The 17,920-nt window shown below is 42.5% G+C and overlaps 1 protein-coding gene across 9 annotated transcripts in view; it reads right to left on the bottom strand.

Annotated features, from left to right (window-relative positions):
- Positions 1-17,920, bottom strand: part of LOC311012356 (ATP-dependent 6-phosphofructokinase, platelet type-like) — a 148,628-nt gene that overhangs the window by 127,864 nt on the left and 2,844 nt on the right. For 3 of the 9 annotated variants that reach the window (XM_084007787.1, XM_084007786.1, XM_084007785.1), the window contains exons 2-16: positions 16,990-17,063; positions 16,360-16,437; positions 15,741-15,930; positions 15,142-15,307; positions 14,933-14,977; positions 14,556-14,664; positions 11,312-11,407; positions 10,592-10,684; positions 10,282-10,407; positions 7,787-7,851; positions 7,447-7,516; positions 7,204-7,239; positions 5,339-5,485; positions 3,917-3,987; positions 3,494-3,581 (exon numbers count right to left, since the gene is read on the bottom strand). In XM_084007787.1, coding sequence (XP_083863913.1) covers positions 3,494-3,581; positions 3,917-3,987; positions 5,339-5,485; positions 7,204-7,239; positions 7,447-7,516; positions 7,787-7,851; positions 10,282-10,407; positions 10,592-10,684; positions 11,312-11,407; positions 14,556-14,664; positions 14,933-14,977; positions 15,142-15,307; positions 15,741-15,930; positions 16,360-16,437; positions 16,990-17,063 — 1,454 coding nt within the window. Of the gene's footprint in view, positions 1-1,891; positions 2,045-3,493; positions 3,582-3,916; positions 3,988-5,338; positions 5,486-7,203; positions 7,240-7,446; positions 7,517-7,786; positions 7,852-10,281; positions 10,408-10,591; positions 10,685-11,311; positions 11,408-12,348; positions 12,445-14,555; positions 14,665-14,932; positions 14,978-15,141; positions 15,308-15,740; positions 15,931-16,359; positions 16,438-16,989; positions 17,064-17,920 lie in introns of all 9 variants that reach the window. The other 6 variants (XM_084007792.1, XM_084007790.1, XM_084007784.1 and 3 more) reach the window with 5 other exon arrangements.

Genomic DNA, 17,920 nt, shown 5'->3' with positions numbered 1-17,920 from the left:
GCGGCTCCCTTGGCTTGTATCCTTCATTGGCTTGTAACTGAAGCTCCGTCCCATTCAACCGTAAATATATGTACATGTATATATAATTATTTACAGTATGTCATTATTATCATATGCTATTTTTGCAGGTGCAAAGCAAGAAATAATCATTTGTTTCAGGGGTATTTCTGGAGCTTAAAGATTTGAAAGATTATCTCAGGGTGAACCATTTATGTTTGGACACAACTGATGGTGGATTAAATATCTAAGTTCAAAAAGGGTTAAATGTTGATATTGCCAATATAGGAGCATTTTTGTAAGATATTGTCAGAATTCTGTCTCAAAGATTTGTTTGCATGAACTGGACACCTCTAGTCCTAATGACTGAAGTTGAAGGACACAAGCAAAGGGAGTGCTTAGGATTGAACTGAGACCATAAAGAAGCAGATCTGTGTGTGTGTGTGTGTGTGTGTGTGTGTGTGTGTGTGTGTGTGTGGTGTGCTGGCTCTCTCCAGGTGAACCGGGGCTCTGGCTTCCCATTGGCTGAGAGGAGGTGGGGTGGGGTAGTTGCGGGGAGGTCACCCTGGCTGACACATAGCGGTGTTGACGCGACAAGATAAATATTGGGGTGGGTCTCCAGAGGCTGTTCCCTTTTAAGAGCATGAATGTAAAGAGGGCCTGGCCCTGGTTCAAAACAGGAACAGGACTTAAGTCCAGAGTGCATTCAGCTGGATGCTGGACTCGTACAGGTCTACACAGCAAGCGGACTAACTCTGTCCCATCCGGATGCAAGCAGAGGCGTTGAACCGAAGCGCCATCCATTCATCTGCTGTTTCCCAAACAAACAGAGCGGGCCACACCAACACGCCAGGGCCATGCACCAAAAACATGCCACAACACGTCACTGCATGCCCACGCACTTACCTGGGACCTCCGCTGACCAGCTCGCATCCACAACAACCAGGGCTTTCCTGCTGTATGTGTCCCCATGCAGTGTGCCTGGGTCCTGTTTCTGTGGTGATTGTGTCTACTGGTGTAGGGATGTACCCGTCCTGATATCAGGCTGATGCTGACAGCTGGATTGGGTATCGGTGACGATGGGTCCGATCTATTTAATTAAAGTCTGTGTTTACGTCTGGCACACCTTCGCTGAAGGAGCCAAAAGCAAACACGTCAGCTGTTTGGAGGGATTTTAATATATAATTATGTGGCTTCTTGCAATATTTGGAAAGCCGATCTGATTGCTTATAATTTGTTTTGCAGTATTGAAGTCCAGCCAGATGTTGCCTTACACAGGAAAGTCACTTTCACACAGTGAAGCATTCAGCTTATTAATGAATCACTGATATCGGATCGGTACTCAGTAATCGGCCGATACCCAAAGCCCAGGTGTCGGTATCGTCATCAGTGTGTGTGTCTGCAGAGACTCCCTTAAACTTGCTAACTAAATCAGGCTTTAAACCAAGGATGTATTTATTTTAATGCCTTGCCATTAGCCATTCATTTCCTGTAGCATTTAGTTCTGAGGATGTGTCGCCAGTCTGAATTGTGTTTTTGTCTGTACTTCTAATGTGCCTCGTCCTCTACCATTATCATGTGGTTTTGTTTATGTGAAAGCAGAGGGTCGAGTGTGTACGTTCCGTTTAGGTGGAAGAAAACTCAGGCTGCCCGTGTTTACACACAAAACATTGCAGCTCACTGACACTTCACAGCAGTGAGATTGACAAAAGATTTTCTTTTGTCAATCTCATGTGGCCCTTTGATGAACGGTCTTAACTTAAATAAATCCACCCTCTGATTGTTAGTGCGAGGATGCGAGCCGTCGATCAGCGAAGCCCCAAACGCTGACCGGCTGGATGGTGTGTGTTAAAATACCAAACACACGTGTACGATCAAATCCAGCCACACTTACATCAGTAATGGCATTCAGAGCGGTGTCTGAGCCAATGCTGAGGTCTGACCCAGGTATATTGTTGGAGACTGTGGCGGGGACCATAACCATGGGCACACAGAACTCGTTATATTGGTCCCGTGCAGCAGAAAGTTCCAGTAATCCCACGTAGGCCTGCAGCGGTGAGAGCCAGTGACTTAGTGACAAAGGGGATGAGGTGTGGGAGAAGGAAGAGGCCTAATGCCGACGTCTCCACCACTACACTGGACAAGAGGACATAGGAGGAGTTTTAACAGAGTCCAGGTGGTTGAAGTTAAGCTAACTTTGCATTCTGACATCTTTGAGAATCACGTTGATCTTTTCCAGTAAGGACACACTAGATGTTGAGGGACATGTAGGCAAGACATAGACTGGTGGCGGATGGGGCTGGGAGAGAAGAGGGAGGTTGGGCCTGCTGGTGATGCAGTAGGAAGATGAGAGACAGCAATGGCGGGTGGGACAGGCAAAGAGATCCTGGGAGGATTGTGTCAGTGGGAGGAGCCAAGGGGAGAGAGCCAGGCGTATGAGGGAGTCACACAGAGGAGGTAGGGAGACGGTGTTCATTTTCTGGCCAAGCTGCACAAGTCAAACAACGCAAAATGTAGTTTTATTCTTAATTTATCTTCATAATTTAATTGACTTTTTGGGGCTGCACGGTGGTGTACTTTTTAAAATGTATTTAAAAATGTGTTTCAATTAGTTCCTTCTTTTGGGCCAAAAATGTTAAAATCTGGGATGTTCCACAAAATGTTTGTTTTTTTCATTCTGCTGCTGAAGTTGCTGTTATAGACTTCCCTTTATGGATCTCTGCAAGCAGGACGTGAATATAGGACAGATATGAGACAGGAAGTTTAGCCTTATATAGTATTATTGGGATGTTAATTATGTTAATATACAATTCTAATGAATGCATGCCCATTTACACACAGTTGGCTTTCACCATGTTTACGCTGGTCATATACACATTTATCTGAAGTGAGGAGTGTTTGCTGAATCTGATGCGACGCATTCGTAGGAGCCCACCGTACGGAAAACAGTAGAAAGTTAAAATAACGATGTGACACTGTTCTTTCATTCCCTTTAACATCGATACAAACTTTCTTTCGGTTAAGGTCATTGGCTCTGCAGCTTGGCCATGAATGAATGAACGTATGGACACACAAGGAGAGAGCCTATAACATTAAATGTGTCTTCATTGTTTTCTGAATTGTCATGGTAACACAGAAGTCGAGACGTGTTTTGCAAGTTAAAATGTCCTATAAGGCAAATCAGTGAAATCAGCTGTTAAACAATACAATACATAATGCACTTAAAATACTGGAAAGAGATAGTGAACAGAGAGATAATGCTGTATGGCAGGTACAATAAAGTACTCAAGAATATACAATTATCAGTAACTTTTCTGAATTATTCAGATACATACAATCCATAATTAAACATTTAACTAATATACAAAAGGAGATTGAGTACATTTTTTTTCCTTTCTTTCTAAGTGGTAAAACAAATAGATATTATAGATATAAATATTGTGAAAATATAATAAAACACTGCCATTGTGCTTAATAATCAGGAAAAGCTACAGACCTCAAATCCTCCAATGACCAGCAGGGCATTGATGTTATGGATCTTAATCTGCTCAGCGATCTTCTCCAGATGTTTTCCTGGAAGAGTTCTAGCATAAAGAAACAACAGAATTGGATCGCGTCGTGGAGCTGTTGACAGAGCCATGTATTGAAATTGAAGCCAAATCAAGGGATGATTGGAGAAAAGTGGGCAAGAAAATGGGAGAATGGTATACATTATGTGCAATGTGAAGAAAAACATATAAATATACAGATTTTAAGTCACTAACCATATCTGCACTAGTACAATCATCATTACTAATATCCATCCATCCATCCATTTTCTACCGCTTATCCTGTATTTAGGGTCACGGGGGGGCTGGAGCCGATCCCAGCTATATCATTACTAATATCATACCTTAAATTAGTTTTCACTCCAACTCACCGTTTGGTCCCGAGCAGGGAGCCTCCTTGGCCGGTCCAACCACCGACATCGCCCCATTTGATCTCCTTGATCTGATTTTAGAAAACAAGAAGATGTCATTATCATTGACAGTCATTACTTTTAGATGAAACTACTTCACTTTGCGTGTACTAAAGAGTTGGATGATGTTCGGGAGATGAGTCACAGATCTACAGACTTCATTGTAAGCAGATTTTAGTAGAGCTACTTCCTACAGGAGACAGTCTGTTGACAGTGTGTTCTGTGGATTATCCAGACTAACAGGGAAACTGATTCCAGTGGCTAAAAGTACATTCTTTTAATGTAATTGTCCACTGCCTTGAGGACCACTTATAAAAAACATTATTCAAATACATTGAATTCGGGTGGAGTCAGAAATCCCAAACTATCTGCATGGCTGATATGCTTTGGTCTATTAGGGCCATTGTTAAGTCATCTTAGAGAATAGACATTTTCTCCATAAATGTATGACTTTTAGCAGTAAAACATGGGAAACTTCCACTGTGATGCTTTAAAGCAACTTCACCAGGGGAGTCGCAGACGTGAGTTTCCCATCCTCTTTCTGTGATTGGGATTCATTCTATGCTATTGTACTCTATTGCAGCTCTATTGCAGCTCAGAGTAATTGGCTTACACTAAATAGCGCTGTTTATCTGGACACATTTAGTCTTCTTACTGGAGCCGTGCAGCAGGAAGCGACTGCACCTCCACTTTACTGCTGCCTTCGATTGGTCAGCTTAACCCTATTGTTTAATAATGAGTGCTAGTAGTTTTAAGTCAGTTTACAGTTGCATTCACAGGCTGATGGCAGAACTTGCTCCTGGATCACAATGTAGGGGCCGAGGTCTCAGGATCCAGATATCAGATGAAATGAAAACCATGTGTGTGAGAATATCTTAAGTGAGGAAATGAGCCACATGTCAGCAGGGTCGAGTTCAGGTGAATACGTCTCTGCAACCCAGAGCTACAGTGTACACAGCGAGGCTGCAATATGTATTTAGGTTGAATAAACTTCTCTTGCACTTGAGTTTCAACAATACTGACATCATCATTGAGCAACTTACATATTTCAGTATTGTATTATGTTGCAAGTTTAAGATTTTTAAAAGTTAGCTGAAGAAATGCTGACAATAGCATTTCTTGCACTATTGTTCTGATGAATGGATGAATGCTGCAGGGCAAAGGTCACGGGCATCAAGAATGTAATCAGCACATGCACCACCAACATCTATTTTTAGCTCTTAGGGCATGTGATGCAGATATTTATACAACAGAGGTACGATTTTAAATAGTGAGCTGGATCGGGATACTACTGACACTAATGAATGAATTGAATAAATGTATTACCTGATGCAGCCTCAGACATTGTAATAACTGTATGTCTATGTATAGTTGGGCTCTTACCTGCCCCTTGTAGAATCCCTCGAAGCCGTCGCTGACCGCGAACATTTTGTGGCCTTCGGTGATTCCAACTCTGACGGCGGAACGCACGGCGGCGTTCATACCTGCCGCCGGGGCGCCGACGTTCAGCACGGCAACGTTAAAGGAGCTCTGTGGATGAGGAGAGAGAAGCAGTCACACACACATAGTGCACTCAGAAAGACACAAAGCATATAGGGACTTGTAGACAGTATGGCCGTATGTTATAACGCCCCCAAGCTTTGTCTCATTCTAAAACATCATCATCTCATGTATGATGCTCGGGTTGAAGAAGATGGTATATCAGTAACTGTTAGAGGCAATGAAGACAAGCAGTAGTTTCTGTAGCAGACATGGAGTAAGCAAATTAAACAAAACTCACTGCAGGTGACGATTATCACCACAGGACAACTTTAGCAAATGAAGAGGAATTGTTCCCCATGCCTGATAGGACGGCTGTCCGTCTCCACTGCCTGATAATCACCATCCATGTCTCATTAACTGCTGAGGGAACACTCGGAGCAGAACAGCAGCAGGCAAAGATTACCTCGCATGCAAGAAGCCACATGCTGCTAAAAGACGCAGCGAAGCAGCAGCTGCTCTCTTTCAAAAATGCCAGCGTTCATTGACTTTCCAAACTCACGTCATCCAGAGAGCTGGGACCACTAGTTGCCTCCTATACAATGTTTTAGCACTTAGCATCGCTGCACAGTAGCTTTCAGCACCAAAATATGTGAGTGCAACCTTTCAGGTGAAGCCCATGAAGCTGTGTGTCCATGACCCAAGCCTCATAAACTCAGCCACGAAGGCCTCGTTGGTATTTAGTGTTCTGGGACTACATTTAGATTCGACCTTGGAAGTTTCCCTCCAGATAATTAAGGACAAGAAGACGATGTGGAGAAGCTCAAAGTGGACAGGCGACCGAGTCTTTTACATCATTTGTCAATATTTATACAACAGTTGTGTATTGAAAGTTCGGTCTTGTATACCATTTATTTGATCAAATATTGCCTCCTTCTTCTCCTTAACACCAATGTACTGAGAGATCTAGCATGTCTTCTTCAGACATGGAGTCATGAAAATACTGTCAGCATGACAAACAATATTTAACATCTTTGCAGAGTTAACAACATCAAATGTGATGGAAATCATCTACTTCTTAAACTAGTGTTAAACATCATCATCGGTGTGTAGTTTTTCCACACGATCATTATTGTCTGCTGCACCTTCACTTCACTAAACCTGGTGTCATATGACGACATCAGGTGAATCGGCGGTTTGATTCCCTAAACTAGAGACTCTCACATGATATTTGACGCTCCTGAAAGCCGAGCTTTCATGACCACAGCCACCGTGACCATGATTGAACACGGAGAGCTCATGCCTGTCCAGTTTGAGTTCTGAATAAGCAAACCGTTTGGCCACCGTCTCCACAGACGTGACATCAAACAGTAAGGAGGGCTACTTCAGGTTCACTTGAAGCAGATCACAGCCCACGCTGTGATGGTCCTTAACAGGGAGGTCGGTGGGACGACTTCACTGAAGCACTGATGTCTACACTTCATCCTCCAAGCAGAGCCATGAAGGAATAAGCAATGACTGAAGAGCGACAGATATGAGCACAGTCATTTTGTGGCACCGTGTCACCAAATGTAAGTCATTCTCTAGAAGTTTATTCCTAGTAAAATCATGTTTGTTCATTATATTTTGTCAGCACAGAGGAATTAGAAGCCAAAGTGAATAAGGGGGATCAGCAAAAAGGTCTAGTTGCTAAAAAGCTGGTCTGCTCTGTGGACTACGTCTGCTGAAGGTGACCTAGAGCCCGCTCAGCCTCATTACTCATCACATACATCAGGCTGCTCTTCATCCCCTGCTTCCTCCTCTCCCTCAGACAGCCACAGAAAAACAGACTCTGTTAGTGTCACAAAAAGACTGCAGCGCCCACGAGGCACCTGGCCAGGAAGTACCTTATGCTACCGTACATATCTCAGAGCCGCTGGTGGAAAGATACATTAAAACAATTAAAATTGTGATCACATTGTGAGTGATTTAATCATTTATTATTATTTTTATTTGGTTGTAAGGATACTTACATTGGGAAGCTCAGAATCTGCTTTCCGGTAGGAGAGGAGTCTGTAGGTGGTCAGATTGTTTTCAAAGCTACTGTAGATCACATACATGGAAACAGAGTTAGCCAACGTAGAAAATACACGATGGATGTTCAGCTCTGTTGCCGCTATAGAGAAGTCTTGAGAGTTAAATGAAAGTCAATGCAAACACAGTTAAACCAGCAAACATACTTCTGAACAGACAGGAGAACCTGTACTATCAATAAAATACATCTTGTATGCAGGACCTCTGATGGAACAGGTGATTGGAGGCTAAGTCATCCAATATTTGATCATATCGGAAGTAGTTGAAGTAAAGAAATACCTGCCACGCAGTCTCACTGCCTCTTCAAATTTCTTCTCATCCATGGCCTTCTGTACCTCTTGGGTCTGATGAGAAAACATTATATCATAACACATGAAAAAGGCTTTTTTTATTCTCTTTTTTTTACCGAGACAGGCTTCTGGGTCTGTTTGAGTTTGTGTGCTGTTATCCTAACTGTCTCGCAGCTAAATGGTGGGCAGGGTTTTGCCGAACTGGGAGCACCTGGACCATGATCCTGATCACTACTCCACCTCGTTCCTCTTAAACCACATGCAGACGACAAGACTTTGGTTGCAGTCGAATAGTCAAAAAAAATCAGTCCCAAGTTAACTCCTATTCCTTGACCTCTGGGAAAACGTCACAGGGTTAAGGAAAGGTGATAGGAGAACTCTTTAGGAAATTTTTTAGGAAAAGTCGACCGCGGTGCTCAGAGAATCCGACCGGACTTTCACTAAGCTACGTCATTATAACGCGGCCGCTGATGATTGACAGCTAGTGATCGGCACCGGCGATTGACGTGCGTCTGCGCTGGAGAAACTACAATAATGGACTACAAAAAGCACGTCGTCCACTTCTCCACATGTTGGTTTTATAAACAGCTGGTTCACTGACCGGCTTCAGGTCCAGCAGCTCCTCCTTTCTGTTTGACCGTTTGCTGTTTTTACATTTAATTTGTGGTTTTAGTTTCGTTTTTGTCAAACATTTGTAACATGATTGAAATAAATAAAAATATCATTAAATTATTATCACTGTCCACACACATTTATTATCACTATTCCAATTACTATATGTCTGCATGAAAGGAATTGTTAAATATGCAAATGCACATATCATTTGTTTTCATTAACGGCCGAGGTGTGCAGCACTTTAAATGTTGCTCTCGCAAAGAATTGTGGGTCGGCGTAATCTCCTTTCCTATGGCATAGGAAGGTCCGTTGCATCCTATGCTAAAGGAGCTCTGAAAGGAAGCATTGGAGCTCCTTTCCTATGCATTTAGAGAATTTAAACGGCTCTTATCATGGCGGCCACTTGTTTACTTCTGGGTCACGTCTTCAGTTAGGAACCTTCCTAAGCAAAAAAGACTATTCGACTGCAGCCACTGAGTATCTCTTGAGTGGCTGTGCTGCACACAGCACAAGACATGGCTCGCCTGGAAAGTAGACAAGAGCAAGCAGTGGCAGAAGGAAGCCGTGACAAAACGCTGTGGTCCAGTCAGACAACTTCCAGCAGCCTTTTACATCATTTACAGAAATAATTCCAGGTTTAGGTACGATCTGTAGTTTGTCAACCACATGCCAATGTATTGTCTGGACCGTAGAGCCAATAACTGGCTCTGTGGCTGAGTAAGTGAGTGAGTAAGTAGCCCCGGTGACTGACTGATCTGGGTCAGGCTGCTCAATGGGCCTCTCATTTTGGAGCTGGCCAATCAGCTTCCAGCTCTGGTGGCACCTGGCTTCAGTTGTTGTTGTTCAGCTGTTTGTTTTGAGTCATGTGAGGTACAGTATGTGGTGGGAGTTGGGCAACAGGTGAGTTTGGGATGCCCTTTACATTTTACCTCACACAGTTAGCAGGTTGATGCCACTGTGTTGTTTTGAAGCTCTTTTTTAGATAACATTCTGTTTGCATTTTAGTTTTAGAGAGAGAAGTTAGCTCAGGCCTAGTTTGTTCTATTTTGTTCTTTTGTTTGGCACAACCACTTGCCACGCCTCTACCACATTTGAGCACGTTTTTGTGTACTTTGACCAGTTTTTAAAATAAAATGGTTTCCTTTCGCTTACTTATTTTTTCTTTAAGGGGATGTAACAGTATTCTATCCTTTGTCTGCCTCATAAAGCACCTTGTAAGTGCTCGTTGTAAAAATGACTAATTAAACATACTTGCAAAACGTGAGACTAATAGCCCACAGTCTAGTGTTAAATATTAGAATAACCAAAAATAATTGTGTTTGCCACTAAATGTAGTGATTGTTGTCAAAAGTAAGCTTGTTGATCTGGCGACAGCCAGGAGTTTCCCATCATGCCCTGGGTTCTGCAGTCGGTGGAGAGCAATTGCAGAGCGCCTTGATCACATGATTTTATCAAAGCCTACGTGTGAATGAAGTCGGAGCAAGTCTTGGTGCATTCACTTTATTGTTTGCTAACAGAACTACCAGTACACACAGCATGATGAGCTAGATTTTGTTTTTGGCAAGATTGTATGATGTGTCTTTGAGCCGATTTCCTGCATACATCAACACTTGTTTGTGTTTTCTGATGCTTTTTGTTTTCTGATGCATTTGTGCCAACTGTGGGTCGTATTCATTCAATCCCACAGCAGTGGTTGTCGTAGACACCTAGTGGAGATCTGCACTCGACTGAGTGCACCTTTCCCTTTCCCACAGATATTACTTTGAATGAAAGTTTAAATGTCATGTTAAAAAAATAAATTCTCCATGTAATGGAGACACTTGGTCTCAGCGTGACCTCTGCCTCTCCAACACACACTCTCAGTCTTACCATCTGCACACACTCCATAAGTGGAAGTCGAACAGCCTGGTTGCCAACCAGAGACACAACACAGGCCGGGGTGGTGGCAGAAGCTTCCAGTAACGCCAGCACTGCCTCCACGCCCATACGACTGGCCTGCAAGGGTCGAAGGTCAAGTAAAGGTTAATACTGAGCAGCAGGAGGTTGCCATGTTAGTAAATCATCACATTAAGGGGGTTTCAAGGCATTTTTACTTGCCTCAATTTATTGTCGCACAACTGGAGAGAATTACAGATGAAATGTTTTCCATTGAAAGACTATTAATGGTCATGTGACTTACCAGGATCCTGTCAAAGGCAGAGGGGGTCCCACCTCTCTGCACGTGGCCCAAGATGGTGACCCTGGTGTCAAAACCCAGGCAGCGCACTACCAGCTGGATATAGAGGGAGAGTGAAGTGAGACGATAACATATAGTGAGGATAAAGCACTCAGTACAGAAACTCAATATAATATATAATATGTCCTCTCTAATCTACTATTCAAGAAATATCTTATATTAATTCAGAACAAAAGAGCTGTAACATGAATTTAACAGGGTTTACTAAACACATACAGACGGACACAGTTCAGTTACCTGATAAAACATTCATTATTTGTAAGATTCACAAACAAAAAAGGAACCATTCAAGTTTCAAGCAAAAAAACAGAAGGAGAAATCATGCAAAACGCATACTGTCATGCTTAAAAGTGCCAAATACTATGCATGCACAAGTAACGTGTAGAATGGTTGCAAAGGGACAATGGATGGGATTCTAAATGCATGAAGGATTTATGGAGTGAAGAACTAGAACGGAAGTGGGGATTTATATAAAAACAAGCTTGAAACAAGGAAAACATTTGAAAAGTCAAACCAACAATGACAAACAGGGCATTGAACTTCATGTAGCGTTAGCGCTTTGACTGAAACCAACAGAAAACACCAAAGAAGAAGAAGAGAAAGCCATGCTTCTGAGGGAGTTTGTGGGTCCGTGACTCCACCAGGCTTCCCAACTGTACTTACATCCTTGATATTATCAGGAGTTATTGCCTTGTTGTGGCAATCTATGGCACCCTCAGCTACAATAATAATGTTCAGCCTTTTCTTATCAGCGCGGTTCTAGAGGGATATAAAAGAAGCAAAAGCATTTGAAAACATGACAGAAACGGTTTTGCATTGCCAAAAGCTGGATCCGGCAGTGGAGGATCATCTCAGATCAGTGACTGATAAGCCTTCATGTCTTTAAACAACAGGGACATGTTTGACATTGAGTTGGCTGGTTTCTCCAGCAGACACTTGCCACATTGTGGGAAAAAGTTTATACAGCTAACTTGGTCAATTTGTCAATTCAAGTCAAGAATGCTAGCAATGCAGTGAAACTGAGAAGAATTTACCTAAAATGTGACCGATAATTATTATCAGACGGGTTAGCTTAAAGTTTCCATGTGGGGTTTTCTTTTGACCAAACAGTTGAGTTTATATGGAGGGTTTCCTTTTCAATAATTGCAGGATTGTAATTTCCACCCATAAAGTAGGCCACTATGACACCATCACTGTCGACGCCTCGGTGAAACAAATCCTCCTCGTGTTCTGCACCAGCTAGTGAGCCTTGTGCAAACCGGATTCATGTTGTACCCCGACGATGTGACGTTATGCTTTCAAGCAATCTAGCAATCTTCTTCTTTGCCTTTTCATAGCAAAGTTACAGATGACTGAGACACTCATTACTGCCAACGACTGTCAGACTTTGGAACTGCATGAAACTGAGAATCACATCACCCCAATTTTAATTTTGGCAGCAACATGTCAACATAATTCGAAATGAATGGCTTGAAAATATCACCAATCAGCTGTGTCTTGACACATGGTCTTACAGATATCGTCCAGTATGATTGTTGACAGAACAATCATACAGAATAGAAACCTTCTCTCTGATTGTGGCAAGCGTCTGAACAAAGAAAACAACCGAACACTGTGACCTCTCAGACATTCTGCTATCCACCAGTTGGTCCAGCTTCTGGGTTCCCCTCTGCTTCAGTCTGAAACTGAGCACTACTCACATCCTTCACAAACTCAGAGGTGATGGGTCGTCCTTCTCTGTCAATGGCTCCTTCAGCGACTATGATAATGTTCAACCTGGAACCTCGAGATCGACTCTGGATGTTAACAAACACACTCACCACTTCAATCGACTGGAAACTGTGGGACTTTTAATCACACACCTGAGTTGCAATTCAAAGGTTGTGGGTTCTCCTCCCACCATAGTTGCTGCTTTTTATAAAGAGGGAGTCAAATCTCTATATCCCTGTCCAGTAATCTTCTAGATTACAGATTCCTACAGCTACTGACTCAAAAAGACAAAAACAAGCTCCTTTAGCTGCTGAAGTAGAGATGGGAGAAGATTCACTCACCCACTCGACTCACCCGGATCCTTTAACTGATCCGGGTGAGTCGAGTCTGCTGTCTCCATTCACCTGGGTCACTTGCCGCTAATGCTAAAATATACTCATTCAAACGATTGACTGTGTGACTCGCTACTCTCTTTAAAACCTGTAAAATCACATTTTAACATTACATCGTCCATCAGTTTACCCTAGTAAGTGGCTGCTCGAAGTAACAAGATAAGTTAACATGGACTAGAGAGTTAATCACTGTAACTACGGCCGTAGCTCAGTGGAGGTTTTGTTACTGTGGATCACTCCGCTGTTTGTATGGATGTTTGTATGGATGTGAGAATAAATACAATTTAATTCAATTCAATTCAAATTAAACTATTAGCCTAAGTTTAAATGTACATATTTGTAGTTGGAGACGGTGGGCTCGCGGTTTATGGATAGGATTTCTATGCTCTGGGTGATACCGACCGGATCAGTTTGAGAACTCAGAGATAAGTGAGTCTGCACCCTGACTTTACCACCTCTATGCTGAAGTGGATGGATAGCACATCTGACTTCTAGCCAGACATTAGAGATGCAATTCAAAGGTTGTGGGTTTGAGTCCCACCAGAGAATTCAAATTTGATTGAGCCTTCATTACATAGGAATGCTTTTTAGATAAAGGGTTAAGTATTTACAACAAAGGGTTTAGTTGAGATGAGTTAAAGACACAAACTGTGCATTGCAAGTTCCTACTTGACATTTGACCTACGGTGGCAAGGTCCTGCTGATATCTTTAAAACACACAACAGACTGGGCAAAGGATAGCAACTGACCTCCAGGCTTCTGACAAACGGGCTGCTTGATTGATGGGAATTCACAACAACTTGTTTGCTTTGGTCTGACTTCCCTTAAAGACCAATTCGGCTTTAAACATGTTATTTTTGAATGTATCTATTTATTCCCATATTTATTTAAACATCCCTTTATTCTTGTATTCAATCATGCATTAATTTAATTCAACATGTATTTATTATTTTTATTATATATATATATATATATATAATATATATTATATATATAAATATTTACATATTTTACATTTTGTATAGCATCTCATTTAATTAATTTCATTATTTTTTGTTAAAACATGACCAAGCTGCTGGCCTGTTCTCTAATTTCTTTGTGGAAATGTTATTAATGCTACCTATCAGTAAGTATTTACAATCAAAGTTGAGATGAGTTAAAGACACAAGTTTGTGTGAATCATCCTGATCCTCCTGTAGACAAAACTTAATTTTCTATTCCCATTTAAAGTTCCTACTTGGGATTTGTTTGAGCTGCCGTCTAGTGGGGGTTGTGTTTACAGTGTAAATGAGAGAGGTCAAGTCATAAAACCCACTGTTGAGCTCTGGGTTATAAATGGCTCTGTGGCGCAATGGATAGCGCGTTGGACTTCTAGTATGCTTTGGAGAGGCAATTCAAAGGTTGTGGGTTCGAGTCCCACCAGAGTCGGACTTTTGGAATGTTAAAAACATGGACATAAAAAGTTAACTCCCACTGGGCTGTGTGTTTAAAGTGGAAATGAGAAAATTCAGTTAAACAAACATCTGATGTGGTAACCTTTTTCAGAAAGGTAAGGTAGCAGCTTACTATAACACAGTGGATAGTGTTGAACTTCCAGTCAATCACTTGAAGTTGTGGGTTCAAGTCCCACCAGAATTGTTGGTTTACATGTGAATCTGCTGCATCAACAAGTTTTATAGTGTCTGGTCTGCACTTCAAATCCCTACTTGGAAAAATAACGTTATATATAATCATTTTTATGAGGGCGTGTGTGTGTGTGTGTGTGTGTGTGTGTGTGTGTGTGTGTGTGTGTGTGTGCTTGTTACCTCAGACAGTTTCTGACACATGCTGTCCTCCCAGCCGTCCTCAGGAGGCATTTCTGGGATAAAAACCCAGTCGGCTCCGCAGGCCAGGGCACTGACCATGGCCAGGTATCTGCACACACGTTTTAATAAATGTTTTGAATCTTTACTTCCCCGTTACAGACAGCTGTTGTTAAAGAATTCATCTACACAGCCTCAACAGAATATTGCCTAAAACACACATGCAGCAAGTGTTCTTACTGAGCCATGACTGTTTAGTAAATGAGACTTGGTGTGTGCAGTAGCACACTTAACTTATAGACACTATAGCACACATTTGTTTGTACACATGTTGTCTATGGTGTTTTTATCTCCCTGTGAATACGAGGTGAAGAGCCTACCCGCAGTGCCTGCCCATGACTTCCAGAACAAATGTCCTCTGGTGGCTGGAAAAACAGGGAAAAACAAGACGGATGTAAGAAACAAGCAAAAGCTCATATCAGTAAAACCCAGCGGGCTGATCTGCTCAAACAGGTATTTTGTTTATATTTATTTATCGTGGTCATGCTTATGTCTCGTCACATCTCTACTCGTCTCAGGATCTGTTCACCTCTGAGCGGTGGTCATGATGGCGTCCACCACCTCGATGATCCTGTGCAGTGCCGAGTCGGTGCCGATGGTCATGTCGGTGCCGCAGAAATCGTTGTCGATGGAGCCGACCATGCCGACGATGTGGAGCACCGAGTTACTGTGGGCTGCCTCTTTATCGATCAGACCTGGAAGACACGAGTCAGACCCTTTTCAACGGAAGGAACTTTCCACGGGGACCAGGAACCTTCTGAGGAACTCACTGTGAGGCCAGACCAGGGTCTACATATAGTTCTAGAGACATTTTAACCCCCAGAAGACGCTGGTCGGGGGTAGTACAGTAAAGTACAGTAGCTTCCTGTTTGGTGTTTGCAAGGGATGGCTGTTGCTGGTTGGTCTGCAAGTTGTTGCAGTGACAAAACCTACGATTTTTTTCATGCACTCTGACCTGCAGGCTGCAGAATGTGTTTACCACCCGCAGCCCTCACCCCCTCTCATGTTGCTTTCCATACATCAGCTGACTAATGAGCCTAATCTTCCCAGATCTTTACACCGCTGTGAAATCGCAGACAACAACAGGCCGGAGCAACAATGTGTATGTAGAGGCCACTGAGCAGTCACCTTGTTGGACCAGCTCCTCCAGCAGACCGCTCCACTCCTCCCTGAACAGGTTGGCTCCGGTCAGGCTGCCGTCTCCACCGATCACACACAGGTTGGTGATGCTGCGCAGCACGAGGTTGTGTGCGGCTTTCAAGCGGCCCTCGTGGGTACGAAACTCCTTGCAGCGGGCGCTGCCGATGACCGTGCCACCCTGAGGGAAACATGAATTACAATCTGAAATCACACGAGTCTCTTATATCATGACATTGAGTGTGGCTCCTTATCTATCTGTCTAGCTTGTTTATGCTGAGTTACAAGACTCATCGTTTTTCATTAATGCGCTGGATATAATCCACTTTAAACAATGACTGTCTGACTCCAGCAAACAGTGAAGAGGTCTAATTCAATCACAGCCTCATTTGGCTCAAAGCTAAAATACTTGTTGCTGAGTCACTTCCAATGATCATCACAGAAGTCCTCCAACACAGCAGATATTCCTCCGTGTGCACACACTGCTGCCCCTCTGTCATCATCGCTGTGCTCAAACACACAGCGATGATGATGACATTATCACAGGATGAAGTCTTTGATGACAGCCTCATGCGTTTGACCTGATCAGCAGCAGAAAAGCTCGACTCACCACTTGCAACATGCTGGAGACGCTTTCCCATGATGCCTCTTTAATGTTGTCTCCTCCGTCCACCATCCCCTGGTACCCCTGAGACCACAAAACAGTAATAAATAAGTAAATAAACAGTAAATAAACAGTAATTGTGATCATGGGCCACTTTATTTGGGGCTTTTTTTAAATGCTATTTTCATTTTCAATTAATCTATCCTTTCTTTTAATTATGTAATGAATTATTAGATATATAAATTACACAAGTAGTAAAAGAAATCCCACAAAATCATAATTCAGACAAAACCTAGTGCTTTTTCGGTCCCGCTGTTTTTTTTAGTCACAATGGGCACTCAGCTGTCGTTACTAAAGCCCGGTGGTTCCTGGAGGCTGATGGTGATGACAGTGCAACCAGTGAAGGATGAAGTCTGCCTCCGGTCATTCAATTACATCCACACTGAGACCAGATCATCTCTATCAGCCATCGGTGGCAGCACAATACTGCACATATATTCTCAGACGGTCGATATGCAACCACTCTTTAGATATTAAAGACAGTGATTGATCGTTGTTATAATTAAGCTCACTCAACAGTGGCAGAGTCTACAGACTGCCAGACGTCTGGAGCCTGACGTACGAGTCCTGCCTCACCTCGTGGATGAAGTAGACCTTCGCTCCCACGTAGATGCCCATCCGGACGACGGCCCGGACCGCCGCATTCATGCCTGTGAATTTCAAAATGTTTGGGAATATTTGATATAGACTGGACATTTTTTTTTAAATAGATAAATATATTTCAGAATCAAATCATTTCAATCCCTAATGTACTTGAATGTATCTTTGAAAAGGAAAAGCTTCCCTTTTCCACTCAAGTTTGGAGACATCGCTATTTATGAGGTCAAAACTGACACAGAGAGAAAAATAGAATTAACAAGAGGTAGCAGGAGCCAGACAGACCAGCCGACAAGAGGAGAAGTAAAGAGGTCAAAAAAGAGAGAGACAGAGAGAGACAGAGAGAGAGAGACAGAGAGAGAGAGAGAGAGTGAGAGAGAGCTAGAGGGGTGACACTTAAAAAAAAACACTTAGCCGAATTAGAAGCAGGACAGACAGTAAATCTCACACTGAGTCTGATATCAACACACTGATTGTACACTGAAGGTATCCATTAATTAAATTAAAGTATTTGATGTACAACTGGCTGAGAGGTTGTATCTTCTAGCAATGCATGCAGTCAGTCAGCTGTGATTAAACTTAACTTAATGATCCTGATGGAGGAATAGGAAATGATCGGCAACAACAAAAGGTCACAGGGAAGGAAAACAGACAACACATGACGATTACAGCTGCAACTCATGATTCTTTTCATAATCTGTCATGTTTTCTTTTCTAATAACTGATTCATTGTTAAAGGTATAATGTCCTTTTTCCAACTAGACCTATGTTATTTTTTATATATTATATTATTATGTTATTCATCATCCCAAACCTAGAGAATATTAAGCCTTAATCAACGGTGTTGTCTGCAGAAGCTCTGTCAGAAATTTACTTTTTATCAATGATAATTCAAATGTTTATGATGGTG

Source organism: Eutrigla gurnardus (assembly GCF_963514095.1).
Source record: "Eutrigla gurnardus genome assembly, chromosome: 4".
Lineage (NCBI taxonomy): Eukaryota > Metazoa > Chordata > Actinopteri > Perciformes > Triglidae > Eutrigla > Eutrigla gurnardus.
The sequence above is the reverse complement of the archived record's forward strand: the minus strand, read 5'-3'. Positions and strand labels throughout refer to the sequence as shown.